The sequence below is a fragment of the Cryptomeria japonica genome, chromosome 1, assembly GCF_030272615.1.
Source record: "Cryptomeria japonica chromosome 1, Sugi_1.0, whole genome shotgun sequence".
NCBI classification, from domain to species: Eukaryota; Viridiplantae; Streptophyta; class Pinopsida; order Cupressales; family Cupressaceae; genus Cryptomeria; species Cryptomeria japonica.
Window position 1 is genome coordinate 23,101,658 of NC_081405.1, and position 21,399 is coordinate 23,123,056.

At 36.0% G+C, this 21,399-nt stretch overlaps 1 protein-coding gene across 2 annotated transcripts; it reads right to left on the reverse strand.

The window, feature by feature from the left end:
* Positions 1 to 3,397: 3,397 nt before the first annotated feature.
* Positions 3,398 to 19,288, reverse strand: LOC131028709 (transcription factor bHLH49). 2 transcript variants are annotated; one of them, XM_057959046.2, is made up of 9 exons: positions 19,106 to 19,288; positions 15,443 to 16,334; positions 15,164 to 15,265; positions 14,869 to 15,051; positions 14,578 to 14,643; positions 4,664 to 4,729; positions 4,501 to 4,569; positions 3,899 to 4,384; positions 3,398 to 3,648 (listed from the first exon to the last, which is right to left on the reverse strand). In XM_057959046.2, exons 2-8 carry the CDS (start codon positions 15,986 to 15,988, stop codon positions 3,899 to 3,901), a joined length of 1,518 nt encoding a protein of 505 aa, XP_057815029.2. In that variant the 5' UTR covers positions 15,989 to 16,334; positions 19,106 to 19,288; the 3' UTR covers positions 3,398 to 3,648. The 2 variants fall into 2 exon arrangements, with proteins under 2 accessions (XP_057815029.2, XP_057815030.2); XM_057959047.2 differs by lacking the exon at positions 19,106 to 19,288 and adding an exon at positions 18,397 to 19,085 and having other exon boundaries at positions 3,398 to 4,384.
* Between the last annotated feature and the right edge of the window lie 2,111 nt (positions 19,289 to 21,399).

The following is a 21,399-nucleotide window of genomic DNA, read 5'->3' on the forward strand; positions in this document are numbered from 1 at the left end:
CAGGCATTTATCATAATGACCTAGTCTCAACAGGGCTGCTATGATTCACCACAACCATCCATCCCACGCACACACTATCAATTGATCAACCAATCAAACACAATTCAACAGACAATTACATCAATTGTCTAAGTCTCAACGAGTATTTTGCTTCATATACCTTGACTTCGTCAGACAATTACATCAATTGTCTAAGTTACCATCAGGTCACTTTGATTCACTTACTCAGACTTTATCTTGTTCAAGCGAACAACTGACATCAACTGTCACGCTTTGACTCGACCGGGGCAATTAAATCGATTGCACCAAATTGTTCAAACAATTTTGATCAATTATATAGCATCACTCACAAGCACAACCACCATATTTTCACCGTATCTCCTGCATGACCTAAGGGTACTCACTAACTTTATGTTTCTTTGTATTCACTCCGACTTCTATTTTTTCACTAGTATTGCTAACTTCTTCTCTTCTATCACCCTGCCAATTTTCATTCTTTTTCGAGAGATCGCCCGATTTTTTCGAAATTTTTCGACCCATCTCTCGAGGGGGCATACCACCCATTAAATTAACATTTTATGGGGTATTTATTCTCGCCTATTTTTCTTTCTTTGAAACAACGCGATAAACCGCACCGTCTCAAAGAGGGGCAAATGTAGTCACATAAATCTGTCCAGTTTAATTAAATGAATATTTGCTATTTATTTGATTAAAAATCCACTAGCCATCAGTTAATTAAATTAATATTTAATTAATTCATCTTCAAACATTCTCCTATTAATTAAATTAATAATTCAATTTATTTTAATTAATTCATTAAACCAAATTCAAATCAATTAAATGAATAAATCATATTTATTTCATTTAATCCCCTATTCCTCCTTTAAATAAATTAAATCAAACATTTATTTAAAATCTTTTATCCCCCCACTTGCATTTTCCTACAAATGCAACTTGCACACATTTATTGAAATAAATTAATTTATTTTAATTAAAAATATCATTTTCCCTCACCCACCAAATCCACTTGCAAATCTAATCCCCTTCTAGATTATTTTAACCCCTTCCTAATTAACCTAATCCATCCCCTAATTATTGTCACATTCCTAAGCAACTTGGAATCATTTCTCAAAAACTTCAAAGTCTTTGAAAATCATTTAATGCTTTGTGTGTTCAACAATTTAATCTCCAGAATCTTTCAAAACCACTAATGGCTCTTACATGACCATTAATGGCTCTTACATAGCCATTTATGGTTTATTCAACTTGCGCTAATGTGTCTCCTCAAGCATTTATTGATTTGACCATGGTTATCCCTTTTGCCTTTGCACAAGAGTTTATCCATTGGATAAAAGTTTTATTCTTTGAATAAAGAATTTATCCATTCAACTAACCTTGATCTTAACTCCTAAGGTCATGTCAAGCATTTAATACTTATTCCCTCTCCTCTCAACCTATCTCACATTGACACTTGTCATCCTAGGATTGGGTTGAAAGCCCTCACATGGATCTCAAATCATTCAATCCTGACCCTTGTTGAGATTACTCAATCTCAACCATCCATTGCTCCATTTTTCTTATAAATAGAGCCCATTTTTTCATAATCCAGATCCTGAAAACTTGTATGCATTTAAGCTATAGTGAATTCTAAAGAGCATTTAGCATAAACTACTAATATCTTGTCATTTTGGTTAAAATAAATCATTTTAGTATCAATAGCATAGTATTAGCTTTTTATTCACATTTAGAGCAAATACTTCAATTTCAAACCTCCATAAACCTCCATAGTGCAAAAAGCTGCTGAGAGCTACACTAATTTGGAACTTAGAGAGGAGAGGAACAAAAAAGGAGCCAAGAGTATGGTAGAAAACATTTGGAGATGTCTTCTTGCATTTATATTCGTAGTTAAATGTTTTACTTTGTTCTTGGTGTTTCTTTTGATATGCTTGCTTAGGTTGATCTTTGGTTGAATAACACTAACCTTCATACTTGTTTCTTGTTGTTTGTGTGTTATACTACCACAAGTTTTGATCCAACAACTGCCCTTTTTTTGCAGAGCATCAATATATAATCATCATCAATATCTAATTAATACATGCACATAATTACTATTTTGATTAAAGCATATTCATATGGTCATATCATACTAGGAATTGATTATGAATATTTGCAAACTGCAATCTCAAGGATAGTTGTCCTTGTATTGCAAGAGCATGGATGGATTTCATCCATCCATCTCAAAGTGGTGTACTTGAGAAGATCCTCAAGCCCAAGGGCATGATTGGATTTCTGATGTTCAACACCCCCTGGCCCACAAGCATGGTAGGACCCCCAATCCATCTATCTTGAGGTGGCATGCTTGGTTAGACGTACACAGACTGCCTTCCTCAACAAACCTAGGAGCAATCATTTCATCTTGGGGTGGCATACTTGATGAAGAATGGTCAGCTCTTCAACTTTCGCAAACTCAGAAGGCTAACCATCCTTCCTATTTGCAAGACATTTCTATAAATTCAAAAAAGATTGCTAAAGGAATTCGCTAGAATAATTATAAGAGAATATCTCATGATTAAGTCTAAGATTATTCAAATGGCTGCAATAACTTGATTTCTGAAATATACTTATTGTTGCTCTCGATTTTTATTCTAAATTAATTTATTTCTGCTGTATATACTTATGCCTTTTTATAATCTGATTTATTTCAGTCCTCACTTTATTTCTATTCCAAATAAATGTGTCTTGATTCCTCTTCCCCAAATAGGGATAGGGACGACATGGGACCCATCCTTAATAGTAGAGTTTCTTGGTGAACACGTAGCTGACTATAACGATCCATGAAAAAGTAAAGTTTTATGAAAGTGCTAGACTTAACAAGAAATGGAGGTCAGAATGCCTGCATTTTTGGAGAGAGGCCTGCGCATTCAGTGCTAAGCACACCTAAAGCTCAGATCCCAACATCGTTTTCTAGGTTGCAAGCTAACATTTGATAATCCCAACAAGAAGTAGTGCATCTTTAAGTCACTTTGAGAAGTATCTTCATATGAAACTATAGTCTTAAGTCTCTCATGAATTTCTATTTGCAAAGCAATCAAAAGATAACCGATCAAAATACCTAAGAGACAGCATTAATTAAAATGTTCAACCTTCATTCTGAACCAAAACTGTTACACCATAAAGCTTATTTCGATCAGAACCAAAACTGTAGAGCTCACTGAAGCAAACCTCCAAGATATCATCCAACTTTTAAAAGGAGGGTAAAAATTGGCTTTTCCTAAAATGTAAACGACAATCAGTAGCTAAATAGATTCTTGGACTGCTTTGCTGCTCGTGCATGACCAGAAGCATTAAACTAGAACAACTATTTAGTATCCAACAAATGAACAAAAGAAAAGTCAAATGACAAAGGATGGCACCACTATGCCAGTAGTGTTCCAGCTCTGATTTGATTGAAATCGAATGTGCGCTTATACATTACATATCATGCTCCTACCAGACCTTGCATAGCCAAAGCCATTTAAGTAATCATGGACAGTTAAGATTACAAGGCATAATCAACATTCCAGACAGATGCAACAAAGAAACCCTTTCCCACAGCCAGCAATATTTCCAAGAAAGCTCCTAAGATTTCTGTCTCCTATGACTTTGCTTCTGTGGAATCAAAGAAAGCAAAAATTTAATGGATGCCAAAACAAGCATTTAGAACGAACTTAACTATCCCGGTATTAAAAGCAGTTCATCTGATTGTTGTTCTCCAAAAACTAATGCTATTGCATTCCATTATATTTTCTACTATAAAGCAAATATGTGTACTATCATTAATTTTTATCTGTGCATATTCCAAAAGAGCGCATTCAACATTTATGATGTAATATATGGTGAAAATTTGACTTGCACTGACTTATAATTGGCCTCGCCTGGACACTTCTTCTCTGTTTTGGGAGCCAACCTTGGACATGTCACATGGTAGCATAGGTGCAACCCCATTTGATTTATCTGACACAGTTTCTTCCCTGCCATCTATATTGATTGAACTCTCCTTTATAGAGGCATCAATGCCAGATTGAGCAGCTCTGACTCCCATGGATGTTGAATTGTTGCTATAAGGTAAGACTCCAGATTGCATGTCTGATTTCTGTCTATCACCACTATCAACACTCTTTCCTGGCACAGTTGCAACCAGAGACTTTCCACTAGAACTTGATATAGCTGATGCAAGTGCAATGGGCATCAAACAAAGTCCTTTATTTTGTAAGTATTGCATAGCAGTAGTCATGTTTGACTCCATTAGTTTTGCAACTTCTTGTTCAAAAGCAAGGCCCTCTTGTGACAGAGGCAAGGTTCCACCAGCTTGGCCTAAGGCTGTTGACATGAGACCACCAGATCCCTGTGTAACCATAGAACAAACACAGAAATTAAGTGAGCAGCAAAAACTAAATATCAGAGTTTCAGCCAAAGTAGTCACTTCAATTGTGTATCAGAGACAACATTCAAGACAAGTACCTCAGGTGGAACATCAGCAATAAGCGGAGCAACTGCACCTGCGCCACCGAGCCTGCTCATGCTCAGAACCTGCAGGACACGCAATCAATCACTAGAAATTGCTTTACCCATATTGTATCACCTACAAAATAATGGTTTAAGAAACAAAAGTTATGGTCTGAACCTTCACTTGCAGCTGTAAAAATTTGACATAGTCTATGATCTCGTCAAGCATGGAAGCTTTGTCTGTCTGCACAAAATGAATGAACGAACCCTCTTTAGCCAGCTGAGCAGCTATTATACATTCACAATTAGATAGAATACAAATATCAGGGTACAAAATGAAATCACTTGTTCCCCAGAACAACAACTTCTGATAAGTCTATGGTACGACAATCAAGCTTTCTATTCTCTAAGTCTAACATGGGTAGATGGCTGAAGTTTGGAAAGGACTGGTACAAAATGAAATCTCTTGTTCCCCAGAACAACAGCTTCTAATATGGCTATTGTATGACAATGAAGCTTTCTATTCTCTGAGTCTAACATGGGTAGATGGCTTAAGTTTGGAAAGGACTGTAAACTGTGAACTGAAGCATATCCCTCTATCACAATGAGTTAAACCATAAATTATGCTCTATTGTTCTTTACCTATCCCATTTACTGTCAATCACCTGAAAATTAGAACATGTTAGATTTATACACTGAACATCATACTTGGTTTTGATATCCTAAAGTAGATAAGAGAAAATAAGCAAAAACATCGTAAGTTGTGAAAAGAAGCAAAAAAAATCACCATGAGAAACCGAGATTAATGTCAAACAAACAAGCATATGACCAACAAAAAGAAGGAAAGCCATAGGGATCTTCATGCCACATGTCATTTTTTATAATTATCACTTAACCAGCCTGTATGGCATCCATCATTGATACACACACTGGTCATTTAATTCTTCTGCTTCTATAGTATACCTAGGAGAGTAAAGAAACTTGTGGTCGTACACCTCATGGATCACAAGAAATCCATCCTTCCAATCACTTGACAATCAATTCATGTCACTAAGATCATAATTGCTTAAGAGAAAAATGGCAAAAACAGAAAAAAGGAGGTTTTATAGGGTCTGCATGATTAGACATACAAGTCTCTCGCAAGCTCCTTGCCAGGCAGAAAAAATTACAAGTTATCCCAACATTGTGAAGACTTCGAGTTCTCCCGAGCTCAGTGAAAACTCACAAGTTCCCCAGAGTTTGGTGAGAACTTGCTGAGTTTGCAAATTATGTCCATGCCCACTTCCATAAGCCAGATATGTCAGTGAGTTTAATGAGATCCCCATCTTCAGCAAAATGAAATTAAATTGCTCTCATGTTCTTCACACATCAAAAGTTACGAATAAATGAAACTCCAGTACAAGTACAGAAAAAAGTATCTTAATAGCTGCCATCGGAAAAAAAAATGTTAGAAATTGAGAAACAAAAGGGCCTCCCTTAGTAGCGTTAAAGCCATAATCTTCGGTTTGCCAGACTCCAACACTATCTATCAAGCATCACAAAACTAGAAAGATAGATTTTGTTGCAACCCTTCCTGAATTGTTGAAAGGAAAAATGAAAACATGGGAGCTAGACCTGGATGATCAGACAACTATTACCTCATTGAGTAGGATTCCTTGTGCCCTGACTGTGCTTATTGATGTGAGTCCCACAGAAAGTAGGATAGTGGTACCTGTATTCTGAAATAAAGTGACTGATATTTTGTAGATAGCCGTGATTAGTGTCATCAGTATTCATCCTATCCTTCAAAAATCCATTTACAGTAAGAGAGCCTAAACCAACCAGCAACACCTAAGAGAATCAAGTGACAAAAGATCACTAAGCTATTAGAAGTTTAGGAAGTGTTGGAATAGTATCAAAAGCCTTCCAGAAGTCTCCAACAAAGAGTGGAGATATGGTCTATCATTCGGAGCCTGACTTCTGGCCCTAGAGTAAATCCTCTTCTACCCATCTTAGAGGTGTATTCAATAGAACTGACATAACACTCGGAAAAGGCAAGGTCCATCATGAAGGTGCAACAATTATTTTCATGTGCACTCAGTGATGAAAAAGGAATTATCATGTGCTAAGACTACGAAGGAAACCAGAACAAGAACATTGGAAAGAACAAAAATTGGATGTGTCTAGAATTTTGCATCCTCTATGAGGATTTGATGAAAATGCCAAAAATCAAACACTTTCTGAGAGCCTTCAAATCACCCTGCACTTTCAATAAGGATGATGGTGTAAAATTGACAAGAGGAAGGTGAAGATGATATACGAACAGGTACTTGATGTTAGACACTGAGAAAGCAGCAATATGAGCAGTCCATATGTAAGGATCAATTTCTGACGGTGGTTGGTTGCATAGGAGAAGAATACACCAAAACATATATTAATTATTTTCAGGTACTCCCAAAGAGTTATTAAAAAGATTATCAGGTGCTGGGACTAGGAAGGAAATCAAAACAAACAACATTAAAAGGATATAAATTGGATAAGTCACAGATTCAACAGTGGGATTTGATTAATGATGACCAAGATTATCAGGTGCTTGGCTAGGAAGGAAACCAAAACAAACAACATTAAAAGGATATAAATTGGATAAGTCACAGATTCAACACCATATATCAGGATTTGATTGATGACCAAGATGAGATAGCTACTTCATTAGCACAGAATCTTCACATGGCCCGGCCCTTTGAATGATGTGGATGAAAAATTGACAGGAGAAAGATTGAGAGGAGACAAGAACAAGTACTTAATGAAAAAAAGACAGGAGAAAGACTGAGAGGATCCAAGAACAAGTAATTAACCTAAGATATCGAAAGAGCAAAAATTTAAGTTATGTGGAAGAAGAATAATTGAAAGGTCCTAGGAGAGGTATGATTACACAAAATTACACTTATATGCTTAAGAAAGCAACGTTTATCTATTGTAGGCAATGACTACAAAATACTAAACCAGGAGTAATAGCTAAATGATACTAAAGCTTTTGATGCAAAACATTGCAATTGTTCTCATACCATTTGTTCACTGGAAAGAGCTGTGAGGGAAAGCAGAAGGAAGACTTGATAATAAGCAACGGGGAGGGTTGGGCTGCTTCCTAGGCAACTAATTAAGAAATTAAATTTCATAGTAGAAATGGCAATGGGAGGAAAAATATGGAACTAGATGTTATAACAGAGTCTCATATGCAAAAACATCAAGTCCTCATAATTACTGATGATTTGAGGTGGTCATTGGTGGGGAGTCCAAGTGAGGAGAAGTAAAAGGACTTGACAAAGTAATGGCCATCTGAAAATGGTCTCCACAATAGGCAGCTGATCAGATTTATGGAGACCTTGGACATGCAGAGAATAAGAAACATGAAACAACTTCGTCGTGAAGAAGCAATTAAGACCGTAGGCCCATAGAAAAGAAAATATTAAATAAACAATAACTTTATTGAAGGAATTGATATTTAGCAAAAACAAAGCCACAAAATAATTGGTACTATTGCATTGTAATTGTGCCCATTAAATAGACTTTCAACAGGAAGCCAAAGTGGCTATCTGTAACCTTCATAAGCAAATACGATTAAATTCTCAACAAAGTAAACAAATATATCCCAATTTGGATGTTATATTAAATCACCAATGTGCCAAAATGAAACCAATCTAATTCATGTCCTATTAATCTATAATATATCTAACAAAATTGTCCATTTAACTCAGTCATCTTGGGAAGATGCATCCCATGAACAATAATTGGATCTGCTTTGTCCTCTAAACACTTGTCGAACCCAATTTCTATCAAATTCAACTCAAGAGTGACCAACTCATCCTCAAAATATCATAGACTGGGAACTATAAAGATCTAAAAAATCTCCTAACAAGATAGCATTCTCTAAAGAACTGTGTGCTATCTCATATTCGAGATCATGTTAAGGATTACCACTAATGCTATGTTATTAGGTTGCACAGTAACCCTGGCCAAACCCACACTAGTTCAGACCAAATTCTGATCCTGGTCCGGGTCTTGCCTGGGTTTACCCAGGGTCAGCCCCAGGCCTTTGGATTCAGCACAACTGCATCTTAAAGTACCAACACTGAACCCAGAGGCCCAACAGGACCTTATGCAAACCCAGGGAGAATCTGCATGGGACCCAAAAACTATTTTTTAAATGGTAAAAAGTGGAAAATTAAATTAACAACAAAGAAAAGGAAAAAAAAACCCTAAAAAAAACTTTCCTTAGGGTCAACAGAGGATGAGGCAAAAGAGGCTGCTACACAGCATCACTTGTGTGGTACAGCGAGTGGGAATGGCACCAGTGCTGCTTGTCCTTTCAATGAACCAGCTAATGGCGTTGATGCTGTTGATGAAAAGCAATAAGATGATTTATATTGATTTTACATGTGCAGAGCAGCATCTTTACGTTCAACAATTGACATTGAAATACCTATTATCAGCTGTGTTCTGTATTTAATTTTATACATTATGTGCAAACAATGTATATTTTCAATATTATATATATGGCCAACCCACCACACCAAAGCCAGAGGATGAAATTGGCGAACCGCAAAACCTGAGCCTGAACTGGCAACATAGCATTGATGTCAATTAAAAAAATCTGAGGAGAAATGAATAACAAACAACAAAACCTCCCAAATGGGTGATCCTCTGCAAAATCAGAGCCACACATCTGGAATGTTCAGGGCAGGGAAAACAAAAGCTCAAAACAGTCTCAAACTAAGCAGGAAATTCCTCCAGCATCACAATCAATTCCCAAACTACAAAAATTCTGCCTTGCAGAGCCATACATCTGGAATCTTCAGTGCAGGCCAAACAAAAGCTCAAAAACAGTCTCAAACTAAGCAAGCGATTCCTCCAGCATCACAAACAATTCCCAAAATACAAAAATTCTGTCCAAGGCTGAGATCCAAAATATAGCCAGATATGCCCCTTAAATGTGAAGCACCTGTATTGGAAAACACTGGAAATCAGAGATGAGTCCATCCAAGAGGTGAGGAGTCATCCCTGCCCAGTAATTACAGACAAACCTCACTTGTGGTCCTTCCTAACTGTAATCACCTGCCCTTTCCTATATTTTGCCACATAAATGAGTTACTTATCAAGCTAAACCTTGTTTTGGGAATCCTCCTCATAATTGAAACACATGATAATCAGAATCTGCAGTAAGTATCAAAAAACACCACTAATGTCCAAGGTGTCATGAATTAATCAGCACTTAGGCTCATAAATATTCATCATCCAGCTGCTTCTGAATCTGCTCCTATTTCGCCACTACTTCATATTTCAAAAATTCTCGGTTGGATGGAATTGCGATATGCCAACTCCATGCAACCTTTATCTTAACCTGTATATCTGGTTTTGAGCTATTCAACAGAAAACAGCCATTGAGCTCTTTTGATTCCTTTGTCATCAAATCATTAACATCTTTTGAGTTGTTTTATAGTCCTGAACCTCAGCCACTGCAACATGAAAACAGCAGCAGCCTGATCATTCTCCTCTACTAGTTTCAGAAATGAATTGTATAAGTTCTCAGGAGTCTTACATACTTATCAAGATCTTTCTTTAGAGTGCAACACTATGGAACTACCTCCAAATAGTGGCATATTCATTTTTCTCCTTCCCTCCCCTTTCCATCACCCCTAGGAAATATCCAGAGACTGTAGCTGACAATCCCCAACAAAGTTGACCTCAGGATGCAGCAGTCTAGGAGGAAAGTTTCAGACTGATCAGGCTCTGTTGGCATACAATGGGAGATCCTGACTATTACAGGAGAGCCAACCTGCTATATATGGAAGCACTGTTGCAACGATTGCATTACTTCCCCCAACAAGTAATGACTACAAGCAGAGGTAAGGGAACTGAGAATTTTTGTGTAAAGATCTGTAAAATGGGACAAGACAACTTCTAAGAAGAGCAATAGCAATTAAAGCAAGCTCCAAGTTGGAACTACATGCTAGGAAAGTGAAATGAACCTACACGGAAATTGTTTCCTTGAACATAAATACAAGATCAATTCACTGGGGACCAAAGTAATAATGAAGGACAACTTCAACCAACGAGAATGCATATCCACATATCAAGAGATATAATGGATCTTTTCCCTCCTTATTTTTAGTGCTATATATACAAGAAAACAAGGCCTTCACACTCTTCTTGTAAGAGGATCAGTTTAAAAGAACTGGAGGAAGCTAGAATGATATGGGTAAGGTAGACCTTGTTGTTTGTAACTAGGTAAAAATGGGTTCAGATTGCCTTAAGGCAACATCCGAACCCATATAGGACTGGGTCCTATCCTAAAGGGGTAACGTGCCCCCAAGTTGAGCCCAGCCCTATACCTCCACGCCACCCTAAATACTCCACGCCACAATAAATAAATTGGCACCAAAAGAGGGAGGCCGACTTGGATTTAATAAAGGCTAAGGACTCATATAAATAAAGGTTAAATTGCAAATGCAAATACAATTCAGTTATCCATGAAATCAGCGAATTAGCTCTGCAAACAAGAGGTGCGAAATCACCAAAGAAGGTTGTGCGAATTTGTCCAAGGATTGGGCAAACTTATTCAAGAGGATATAGGGCATTTTGGTGCAGTCTTGAAGCATGCAAAAAGGGCAGATCTGATATATAAAGATCAGATTCAGAAAAGCAAACTAAGTACTGTATTTGTGCAATAAGAGTGAATACATAATCTGACCTGTGGGTCTTTAATGCTGGATTTTTCGTCCTTGGAGGTTTTCCCAGGGTATTTGTGTTTGTCTCTTGGTTCCTTGTTTCATTCTTGAATTTACTTGATTATAGTTTACTAAATTACAAATCTGATTAATAAACTAGGGCATGATTAAATGTTACAAATCTGATTACTGATCTAGGGCACGAATTTAACAGACCTGCCAGTAAACATGTTAAATATTTTGTTGATCAGAGAAATTGTTCGGAAAACAGAAACAATCAGAGCTAGCATTCATATTTAGAGTCATTGGGAACAAAATAGTTTGCATTTATATGACTCTCCATCTCATCATTCTGTAATAATAATTGCAGTTTTTTTGTCAAGGCTGATGTTTCTTTTAGAATATTTATACTAAACTTAAATATGATGGTTATTTATCTAATAATATTTTTGGCTACATCCAACAACAAGTCATCTTACAGGCATATCATAATTTCATAGACGATAGAACTGTATTTGCTGATTGTATTCAAGTCTTCGAGTTTTGCAAACTATTATATGTACCAAATCAACATGTAATGGTAATTTGCAAGCACAAACCTATGATCCATGGAGAGATGCAATAAGTTACGAGTTTCTCCCATTCTCAAGCATGAAAATCACAATCCAATACCAGGCTTTTCCTTTTGTCTTGGAAATATCTGTTGGTCCCATACATCTAATCATAACTGTTCATTACCTTTAATTATAACTTCCCTGCTTTAAGGCAGAATAACAAGGGTATCCATAGCTATTTAATTTAAACTTTTCCTTTAACCACCTGGAAAAAGAAGAAATATCCTTGAAACTTGAAAAGATATTCAAAAAAAAATCTGGTTATATACTTGAAACTTGAAACGAGATTCAAATAAACTTTGGTTGCTAAAATCACTTGTGAATAACGCATTTAATGTAAAAGATATGATGAGAAACCTCTAGATGACAATGATAAATAATGCATAGTTATCAACTTAGCATTCAAGGAATGACGAAAAATGTAGTTTTCCTAAGGTTCTAGTTACAATTACTATAATTTATTTAGCAGTATAGCATGAAAAATATGACAGTGAGATATTTGTCAGTGAGGCATTGCTCATGGCATTGCTAGGCAAGGGCAGTACAGTGTTAAGTGCATGAGAAATTCAGATTTTTCTCCAACTGTGCATGCATGTCAATGAAGGTACCTGTGTGCACGTTACAAATATAAATAGCAGTAAATAATGTAGTGCCTACGAAAAATAATTTGTTGCTCGTAAAAGAATAATATGTTGCTTCTTAGAGATACAATGCATATATGGAATAAAAAATAAGATGTTTTTTTTCTTTTTATTTCTAGAGATTGCCTGGTTAAAAATACCTAATATTTTAAAGGAAAAAAAAATTCCAACATGACACAAAATATTTTCAAAACTGGATGGTTCGGTATTTTTCCATATGTAACATTGTCACCTGAACCAATTTTTTTGGAGAAAAGTTGATAAATAGACATATTATGCAAGAAACAAAAATCTATCAGAACAATTGAAAATCATGAAAAAGGGAAATTATGTAATGTTTGAAGAACTTAATTTCTTAGTGGAGAAGCACATGAATGGTTGGAAGGCAATGGTAATCATCAATATTGGACTCATGACAAACTCTGAAAACAATAACTTGGCAAAATGCAGACAGTTGTTGAAAGAAAAAAAATAAAATAAAAGAAGCCTTTGATTTTAAGACAAATTAAGGAAATAATTAAATAAGAAAAATAAGAGTAAACATTAAAGAAAATAAAAAAATTGAAATACTAAGGCGGCATAAACCAACACTTAAGACTAAACTAAAGTGCTTAAGGGAAGAAACAGAGTGTTGGAAGGAAAAAAAGTTTGAAAATTATCGGTAAATAAGGGAAGAAAATTAAAGGAAACTCACAAAAGACATTTCTTTTCAACTTGAAAAGAAAAACAAGAAAAGTTAGACAAAAGAGACCAAATTTCAGATATAATTCTATAATTTTTAAGTAAGATTGAGGTACAAATGAAGGGACCCCAAAAAGTGACATGTAACTAAAGGAAGGGTCTCACAAAGACATGGACGAAACATTCTGAATCATGTATGTGCATTCATCATGTGAATCAAAAAACGGGATAACATTGAAGGTTACATAAATACATGAAGGCAAACAGATGATTGTGCAACAAGATACTACAAAAGGTCAAATTGGTGAAAGAATGACTACTATTACAACATGAGGCTAACTAAAAATGGAAATATAAATGTCAAATGGGATGAGCTCAAGTGGTAAATCATCAAAGCTTTCATAATGGAGATTCATGTTAATCCCCACAAAAATGTTAGGTTCTTATATATACAAATGTTGAATGCTTGATCTAGAAACTACCACGTCGAATTTGACAGAACAGATACCCCTCTAAGGCAAAGGACACCCCACAAGAAGAATACTCAATACACTAACTAAAAAGAACCAGGAGACACAAATGTCGGTTTTTATATAGTTGTTGCCACCAGCCTAGTCATTGTATCTAAAAGGATACGATGAAGAATATCTGTTTCAGACACAGATGAATAGTCTTTGATTTCAATTCTGTCCTTCAATGCTATAGCCAATTCTGCTGTTCTGCTGCTTTGTTTGGGGGCATTTTGAATCAAATTAGTGGTCAATGTAGTACCATAAAAATATTTTCTTGCACCTGTATGAGCCACTTATAGTTCATGGGATATGAACAAGACAGGTGTGGCTATTTCATAACGCTTGCTTAGGCAATATAGCTTCACAGAATACAAAAAGCCAACTTGCAAAAAGAAAAAGGAAAACAGACTAGATGTTATTCAGCATTGAACCTACAAACAGGGAATTATGAATTTCCAATTTAGATATATATAATATAATCATGAAATGATGAAAATCGATGTCGTCAAAAAACATAAATAGGATGAAACAATTAAAATAAATGCCCATGTTTATTAAACCCTATTAATTCATTTTTTGGCAGCAATATACAAACCAATCTATTGGAATTCCCCAAATGCTCCAGAGTAAAGTAGAATCTTGGACAAGCAGAAAGGATGAAAAGTGAAAAATCAAACAAGGACATAAATAGATATATGAACCTAAAAACTAGTTGAATGTAGAATCCGAAGAATTCTTTATTTTCAAGTTTTGATTTTGAAGTCAGATGATTCCAAAAAATGAAAGAAAAAAATTCCACTGCCATTCCTAAGGATTTACAATCCAGAGAATAAATGGCAATTCCCAAGAGATATAAATTGGGACTCAAATTAAATTTTCCAGAAGAGAACATAAACAATAAAACAACCCCACTAAAAGCATTTCATAGTTGGTTACATACCTTATTAGAGTTTGGAACAAGTTCTTGCAGAGATTTCATTCTTTCAGCAATCCTCTCCCTCCGAAGCTGCAGAAAAAGCCACATACATAGTGCTCAGTTGAAAAAAAAAATATTTCCATAGCACACCAAGAGGAGAAATTAAAAGGTTCCAAAAAAGTCATCCTTCAAGACCAAAAAGGTCACAAGAATCACAAGCCCCTAGGCATCTAAAACAACCACGTTAAAAATAAGCCCATGTACATACACATTAATTGGCTGTTACAATGCTTCAATGAGGGAACATATTCTGACCCGCTCAGCAATACTGTGTGGATCAGTTGCTTGACCTCGACGTGCCCTGACACGAGGACGTGTAGCTCCATTGACAGCATTGCCACCACCAGCTCCTGATTGAACTTGTGAAACAGCAGAATGACTGCAATACTGCTGTAGAGAATTTCCCTCACCTGATTGTATACATTGAGCCCTAAGATTCTGTTTCAGAAAGCACTTCCAGATAAGGGTGTTTTCACTGTTTGGTGAATGCAACTTGAAAAAAATACTCATCTTCCACATAGCATTGCAATATATGAAGTTTCAAACATACCTGTTGCTGTGATTGTGTCCCTGCAGTTCTAACAAGCTGAGTTTGACCAGTTTGCACTCCAGTAAAAGAAGTTAAAAGGTTTCCTTGATGTTCATCGTGCTCCTGGAAGTGTTCAACCCAAATATTCATATTATGAATCATAAGCAATAAAATAATGCACAGGTGATAATTTTGCACTCATACAAACCATATGGATTAGAATGCTTCTAATTCACACTTGCAAAAAGAGCCAAAAATAGCTAGAAGTTGTACTCCATATGCTAGATAGAGCATACTTACAGTAGTGGATATATTTTCTCTGACAAGCAGTTTTTGTTCAGGATGGGACCTTTTACCCAAAAGGTGCCCTTCACCATGAACAGTTTCTCCATTCATGGCAAAGGATTCTAATTTCACTTGTCCGAGTGCTGAGGGAAGAGGTGTAGAGCCAGCATAAGACTGACTCCAGACTGGAAGTGATGAATGAGAATCGCCCAGAGCTTGTTGAAAGCCAGATGCTTCACTGCTACTACTTCCTCCTGATGCTAATTCAGGCACTGAAACAGCTGTTCTCGACAACCCTCCAACTGGATTCAGAAATTGGGATGTGCTTCCTTGTGGTGTGGCTGGGCCAGATGTGTTTAACTGCAACATAGTAGATCCACCTTCAGCAACATTGCTGCCAACAAGTCTCTGTAGCTGCAGTGAATCAGCGGTTATTGCTGAAAGCTTTAAGTCCCCTTGAAATGCTCCAATAGAATCATCAGGGATGCTATTGGTTTGACCTCCACCCATCTCTGTCCACGAAGATGGAGATGAAAAAATATTTTCCAAAAATTCTTCCATAATAAATTTCAAGGGAGTTGCTTGCTAGTAGAATGAGGAAGACAAATAAGGTTTTGAAATCTTCTGGAATCCAATCCCACAACACTGAAAATTCACTCCCATGATGGCGTAAGCAAACCCATGTCTAGTATTGACATGACATCATAGTAATTTATGCATGCTTGTAGGAAAAATATTAAGGCAGACAGTTATGACCAGTGAAAAAGCAGCGGCAAAATATTGTAGGTCATAGTAAGATCATGGATCAAACAGTCGACATTTTGATATTCTTAACAGCTTGGTTCTAACCAGAGCTCCTGTAACCCATTAGTTCGCAAATGAAACTTCCTCTCTTGCAACCTGCAAACTGAAAATCTAGCATACATGTCAGTGTTTAATTAAGATATGAGCAAGACATATCCAGATTGTACAGGTTAATATTTTCTTTACAACTGATAAATCATCAACTGAAATAAGTTCATTATAAAAATGTAATCAAGTGTCTGTTTCATAAAAGATTTATATCTAGGTAAACCAGAATTATGTCAGGCTATCACTATATTAAGTAGCTTGATTTAAAACTGCATACAAAACCATCCAGTTTAGAACAAACTTGACACATTTCTAGTCAAAATTTGATCACATCACTTTTAAATGAAATGATGTGAGCCATTGATTTCTACATATAGGCAAAATGATTTGATTCGTACTTCTTTCTCAGACAAAGCATTTCCTAATTAAGTCATTCTATAGGTGAATCAATAAACCAATCAATTCAAATCCACATACGATATTAGTTCACAAATTTATCAAACCTAACTATCCTATTCTTCTCACAACTTCATATTCCATCTTTGGGCCCTACTGTTTGTGGATGACAAATCTTCTTACATTTCCTTCTCACATAAAAATGCTCTTCGAGGGACACCCCTCAAGCTCTTGCTGGTTATATATCTAATTGTTCTTTCCCTTCAAAGCTTCATGCACAATATTTCTCTGCCACTAAGCATGCGTTCCCATGGTACCTGCTTCAAGAACTGTTTTCATGAAGCAGAGGGTCCCATGAGATGAAAAAAAAATTGCTACAGGATAGATTAGAATCTTGGCCCTGAAAATAGGATCCCCTACTTTTTGAATTTTAGATTTTAGGGGGTGCCTTTGGGGTGGGTCTGGATATTTCACCCACCAGCTTAGGAGATTTTGCTGCCATGTGTCATCCATATATAGTTTTTCAGATTCCTGATAATAAATTTAGGAATATTTTTTCTATTCTAATCCTTTTTTTTAGCTTTTGCTGTTGTTCCAAAAAATCATGAGAACACCGGCTACATAAATTTTCAGAGCTTTAAAGTTTCAAGCTTGCCTGCTGCAAAAAAATCATGGGACCACCTACCTGTGAAAACTCCTAAAACTTCTCAGCAGCATCCTCTGAAATACTGTAGGAAGCCCCCCACCATGGGACCACTACCTAATCTTTCAAGGTTAAATAGCATCAAATTTTTAAAAAGTGTCATCCATATTTGTCTCGACTAAATAAACCCAAGACCTTCCACTTGATCCACTAGTCTAATTATCCAGTGATTAATTTTTTATTTCCACAGTTGTCAAATGCCACCTACTCATTAACCCACACTTGGCAAAGGCAAACTTAAATTTTCAGAGCCATTCAAGCAGCAACAACAAAATACAGAAGAATGATATATCACACTTGTAGGTCAGTGTGACAGTAGTAAATGTGCATGAGAAGAAAGAGACTTTATCATAGTGGCCTTAATATTAAGATGTTCAAATCAGGTGGATATCCCTGGGAATAATTTTATATAGAACATACACTGTATCAGTATAGTATACAGCACATTAAATGTAAAGTAGTATGTCTGGTGGTCTATCATCCTCGGATATGATTTAATAATATAACATAAACTGTAGCCCTAAAGTTTATAGCTGCTTAAATGTAGAGTAATATGTCCAATAATATGATAACAAACATGGAATAATGAGTTTATTTCGGCAAGAGAAACAGAAATCGCAAAGACTTACAAGGATATAAGCACACCGTGATCATCAGGGCTTCATTGAATGTGATATTTAACATTAATCATAACAGGTCAATTAAAAAGTGAAGAAAAAATCAAGACATTAATGAAAAAGACTAACCAAACAAACTAAGGAAAAGGAAAATGGTCTAGCTAGCCCAGGGAAGAATTATCAATCCAAGATATACACTCAAACGCATTACTTTGTTTCTTGACAGAAGGCAATGAACTTATCCAGAAAGAACATTAAGAATTTGGTGTAAAAAAAAAAAAATTTCTTATCTTCGGTAACGCTAAACACCTATATGATCTTTTTACTGAAAAATAGCATTTGTTAGTTTTTTCAGCTTTCAAACCACTACTGCACAAGATACTGATTGAAACAAAGGCTACCATATGATTCAAGTAGCTCCCAAAGGCTAATTGCACAACTCGAATGATTTACTTCTCCTGCTGGTAAATGTGAGTCACAGGAGCTCTGAATAACTTGAAAAGCAACCCCTTTGTTCAGACGCCTCATGTACGCCAATATACATTCCAAACACAGAAATACAATCCTCGTGAACAACAACTAAAAAACCCTAGCAAATTGCGGAGATTAACAGGAGATTAACAGGAGATACCCAGGATTCTCGGCCTTAAACATGAAAAAAAAAAGGTTAGACATGCTATTATTCACTCACGGCCCTTCCTTGGACTCAATAGCAATCTATAACATCAAAAAAATAGGCAAAATTTAGAGTAATTTGACAGAAATTTGCATTGTTAAAGCAGGTCAACTAAATCAAACTTTTGCAGGGTAAAACTAAATAAAAAAAGGAATCAACCTAGACTTGAGAAGTTTCTAACAGAGAAAATCTCGCAAGCTAAAAAAATACTTAAAATTACAGTGCAAGATAATGCACAGCAAAGCTCCATTTTCAAATACTGGAGCGAATTTTACTTGTAATCTCCCTTTTGCCTACTATTCTATAGAATTTCCCAATTGTGTGCTTGACAAGCAAAACTTAGCATGAAATCGTAAGCACGCCAAATGCAACTCAAACAAGAGGAAAAAAGGGGACAGACGAAAACGAAGACGCTTCTCGAAAATTTTACTTACCCTGCCATTAAATTACAGTGCACAACTTGAAGTTGCTGCTGCCTCTACATATTAATTCGTACACTAGGGTTTGAAGTTATTCGAAACTGGGCGTTTCACGGGAAAAGGGGCATTGGAATTGAAGACCATAACCAACAACAATAAAATTTAACATATTCAGAAAGCGAGGGTCGGCTAAAGAACAGAATAACGTTGACTGTACAATTTGGCACATTTAAGGGACCCCTTCCATCTCTACTCATCATACATTGTGTATCATCATTGTACGGCCCTCATTTCCTTGCCACAGGATGGGCATGTTTAGCATCTTATCCAACGAGCATCTTCTCCTGCATATACGGCAGGGATGCGGTGGGGCTTATAAATGATACGCGACACGGCCGCCAAGAAGCGGGTAGGATAAGATGGCACTGATCCCTACGTACGAAATACTATGTGAAATGATAGCATGAGTATGGATGAGATATTCCGTACGTACAAATAATATCATCATGAAAACATGTGTAACATTAATGCTGGCAATCATTAGTCGTATTGATGGGACCTACCCGCTTCGCCCGCCGCTTATCACGCTTCAGTTTTATAACGTATATATAACGTCTACGATTTGCAGTCTGAATATTTCAACCGTGCGATTCGTTTTATTCGCTCAATGTTTAAAGCGCGGCTGTTTGTGGTTTACTCTTACGAGCGTTACGACCGAGGTCACATGGAGGGGCTCATGGGGTACTGAACCCAAAGATGACGCCAGGGTATGGTCATGTGAAACTGTGGCCATGTAAGCTGCCATGCTTTGTTTCTACACAAGTTTCAGATATCATGAGATCGAGTGTGAGAGAAGTTATAAATCACTATCAAATATCCCTCAATATTAATTAAATAAATGCAATCAACTAAGCATGCAATTCAATTTTAAAATGTAATAAGAGTATGTTGAAGAGATCTTAAAAGTGAATCGTTAGGTCTTTAAGCAAATGGAGTATTGCATTCATTATACTTTCTCATGGACATGTCATTTTTGGATTGATAGCATGAAATATTTGATCAAAAGTCAATTAGTTTGAGGCTAGGCATCAAGCACTAGCAATTAAATGCACGATCACAATTCACAAACCATTTGATTGTATTTTAAATTAATTATGCTGAGAGGCATCTATAATGACATACAAATATCTGTAAACAAAAAAATGATTTTGAATAAATTTGAAGTGTAGATGGTAGGTAAATGCATGCATGTTTCAGTTTCTCTATAATTCTTCATGGACACGCTAGTTTTGGATTGATGACTCGAAACATTTAGTCAAAAGTTAATTAATTTGTCTAGGTATCAAGCACTAGAATTTAAATGCACGACCATAATTCACAAACCATTTGATGGCATTCTAAATAACTTGAGCTTCATGCTTCATGTTGTAAAGTTTAATGACTTCTTACCTAGAAATTGATGAGCATAGTCTTTTGTGTAATATGTTTGGAGCTTGCAAGCTTGTGAGTTTATCCACGTGGTAATATGTCAACCAATTAGTTCTTGGCACGTTTAATAAGGACATTGGTGTGAGTGGACATGTAAGTAATATGGCTCTAACTTTGCTAAATCCTAGAACAGTAATAAGTTTTCTTGAAATGTCGAGCTATTTGTTATCAAAATATGTATCCTCTTCTTGATTTTTTAGAGGCACATATACACTATCCTCCAATGCCCTTATCCTTCTCAAGGTAACAAACATCTAAGGGATTGCAACATAACACAAAGGGGTAATTAATTTAGATTTGCACTTTCACATTTGTCTCAGTTCTTCTAAACACCAAGTAAAGTTTGTGTAACCAATAAAAAGATGGGAAAGGAGATGCAACTATTCTCCAATTATCTCTCTTTTCTCAATTTTTTCTTTCTTGAGTCTAAGTAGATCGATAAGCTTTTGTGGGGCTCATTTCGAAATGAGTTTTATTGTTTATCCAAATTGATAGTATTAATTATAACACTAGTGAACCAAAATTAAGCATAATTATTTCCTTCTCATTGTAGCTTCTTAATATTTTGTGTTTCTTCTAATCAAAATTTTATTACTATGATTTCAATATACCTAGCCTTGTGCTTACTTCAGTTATTTTGCATTCTCATGAAGCATATAACTTTGAGAGGAGGGAATTTTCTCTTTACCTTTGAATTCATATGTTTTGGAGTAGATTTTTCAACCCTTGTTTGTCAAATAGTAAAAACAATTGAAACTTTAATTGTATAGTGAAATTGTTACTCTTATGCGAATAGTGTCATTTTGAATAGTGGTAGGAAG

Bases quoted from the DNA above. Each gene is read 5' to 3' on its own strand.
- LOC131028709 (XM_057959046.2), bottom strand. From the start codon at position 15,988: ATGGAAGAATTTTTGGAAAATATTTTTTCATCTCCATCTTCGTGGACA. The intron at 15,266-15,442 runs GTAAGTATGCTC...GAACACTTCCAG, and splicing joins GAGAAAATATATCCACTACT to GAGCACGATGAACATCAAGG. The intron at 4,385-4,500 runs GTACTTGTCTTG...ATGGTTACACAG, and splicing joins TTGCTGATGTTCCACCTGAG to GGATCTGGTGGTCTCATGTC.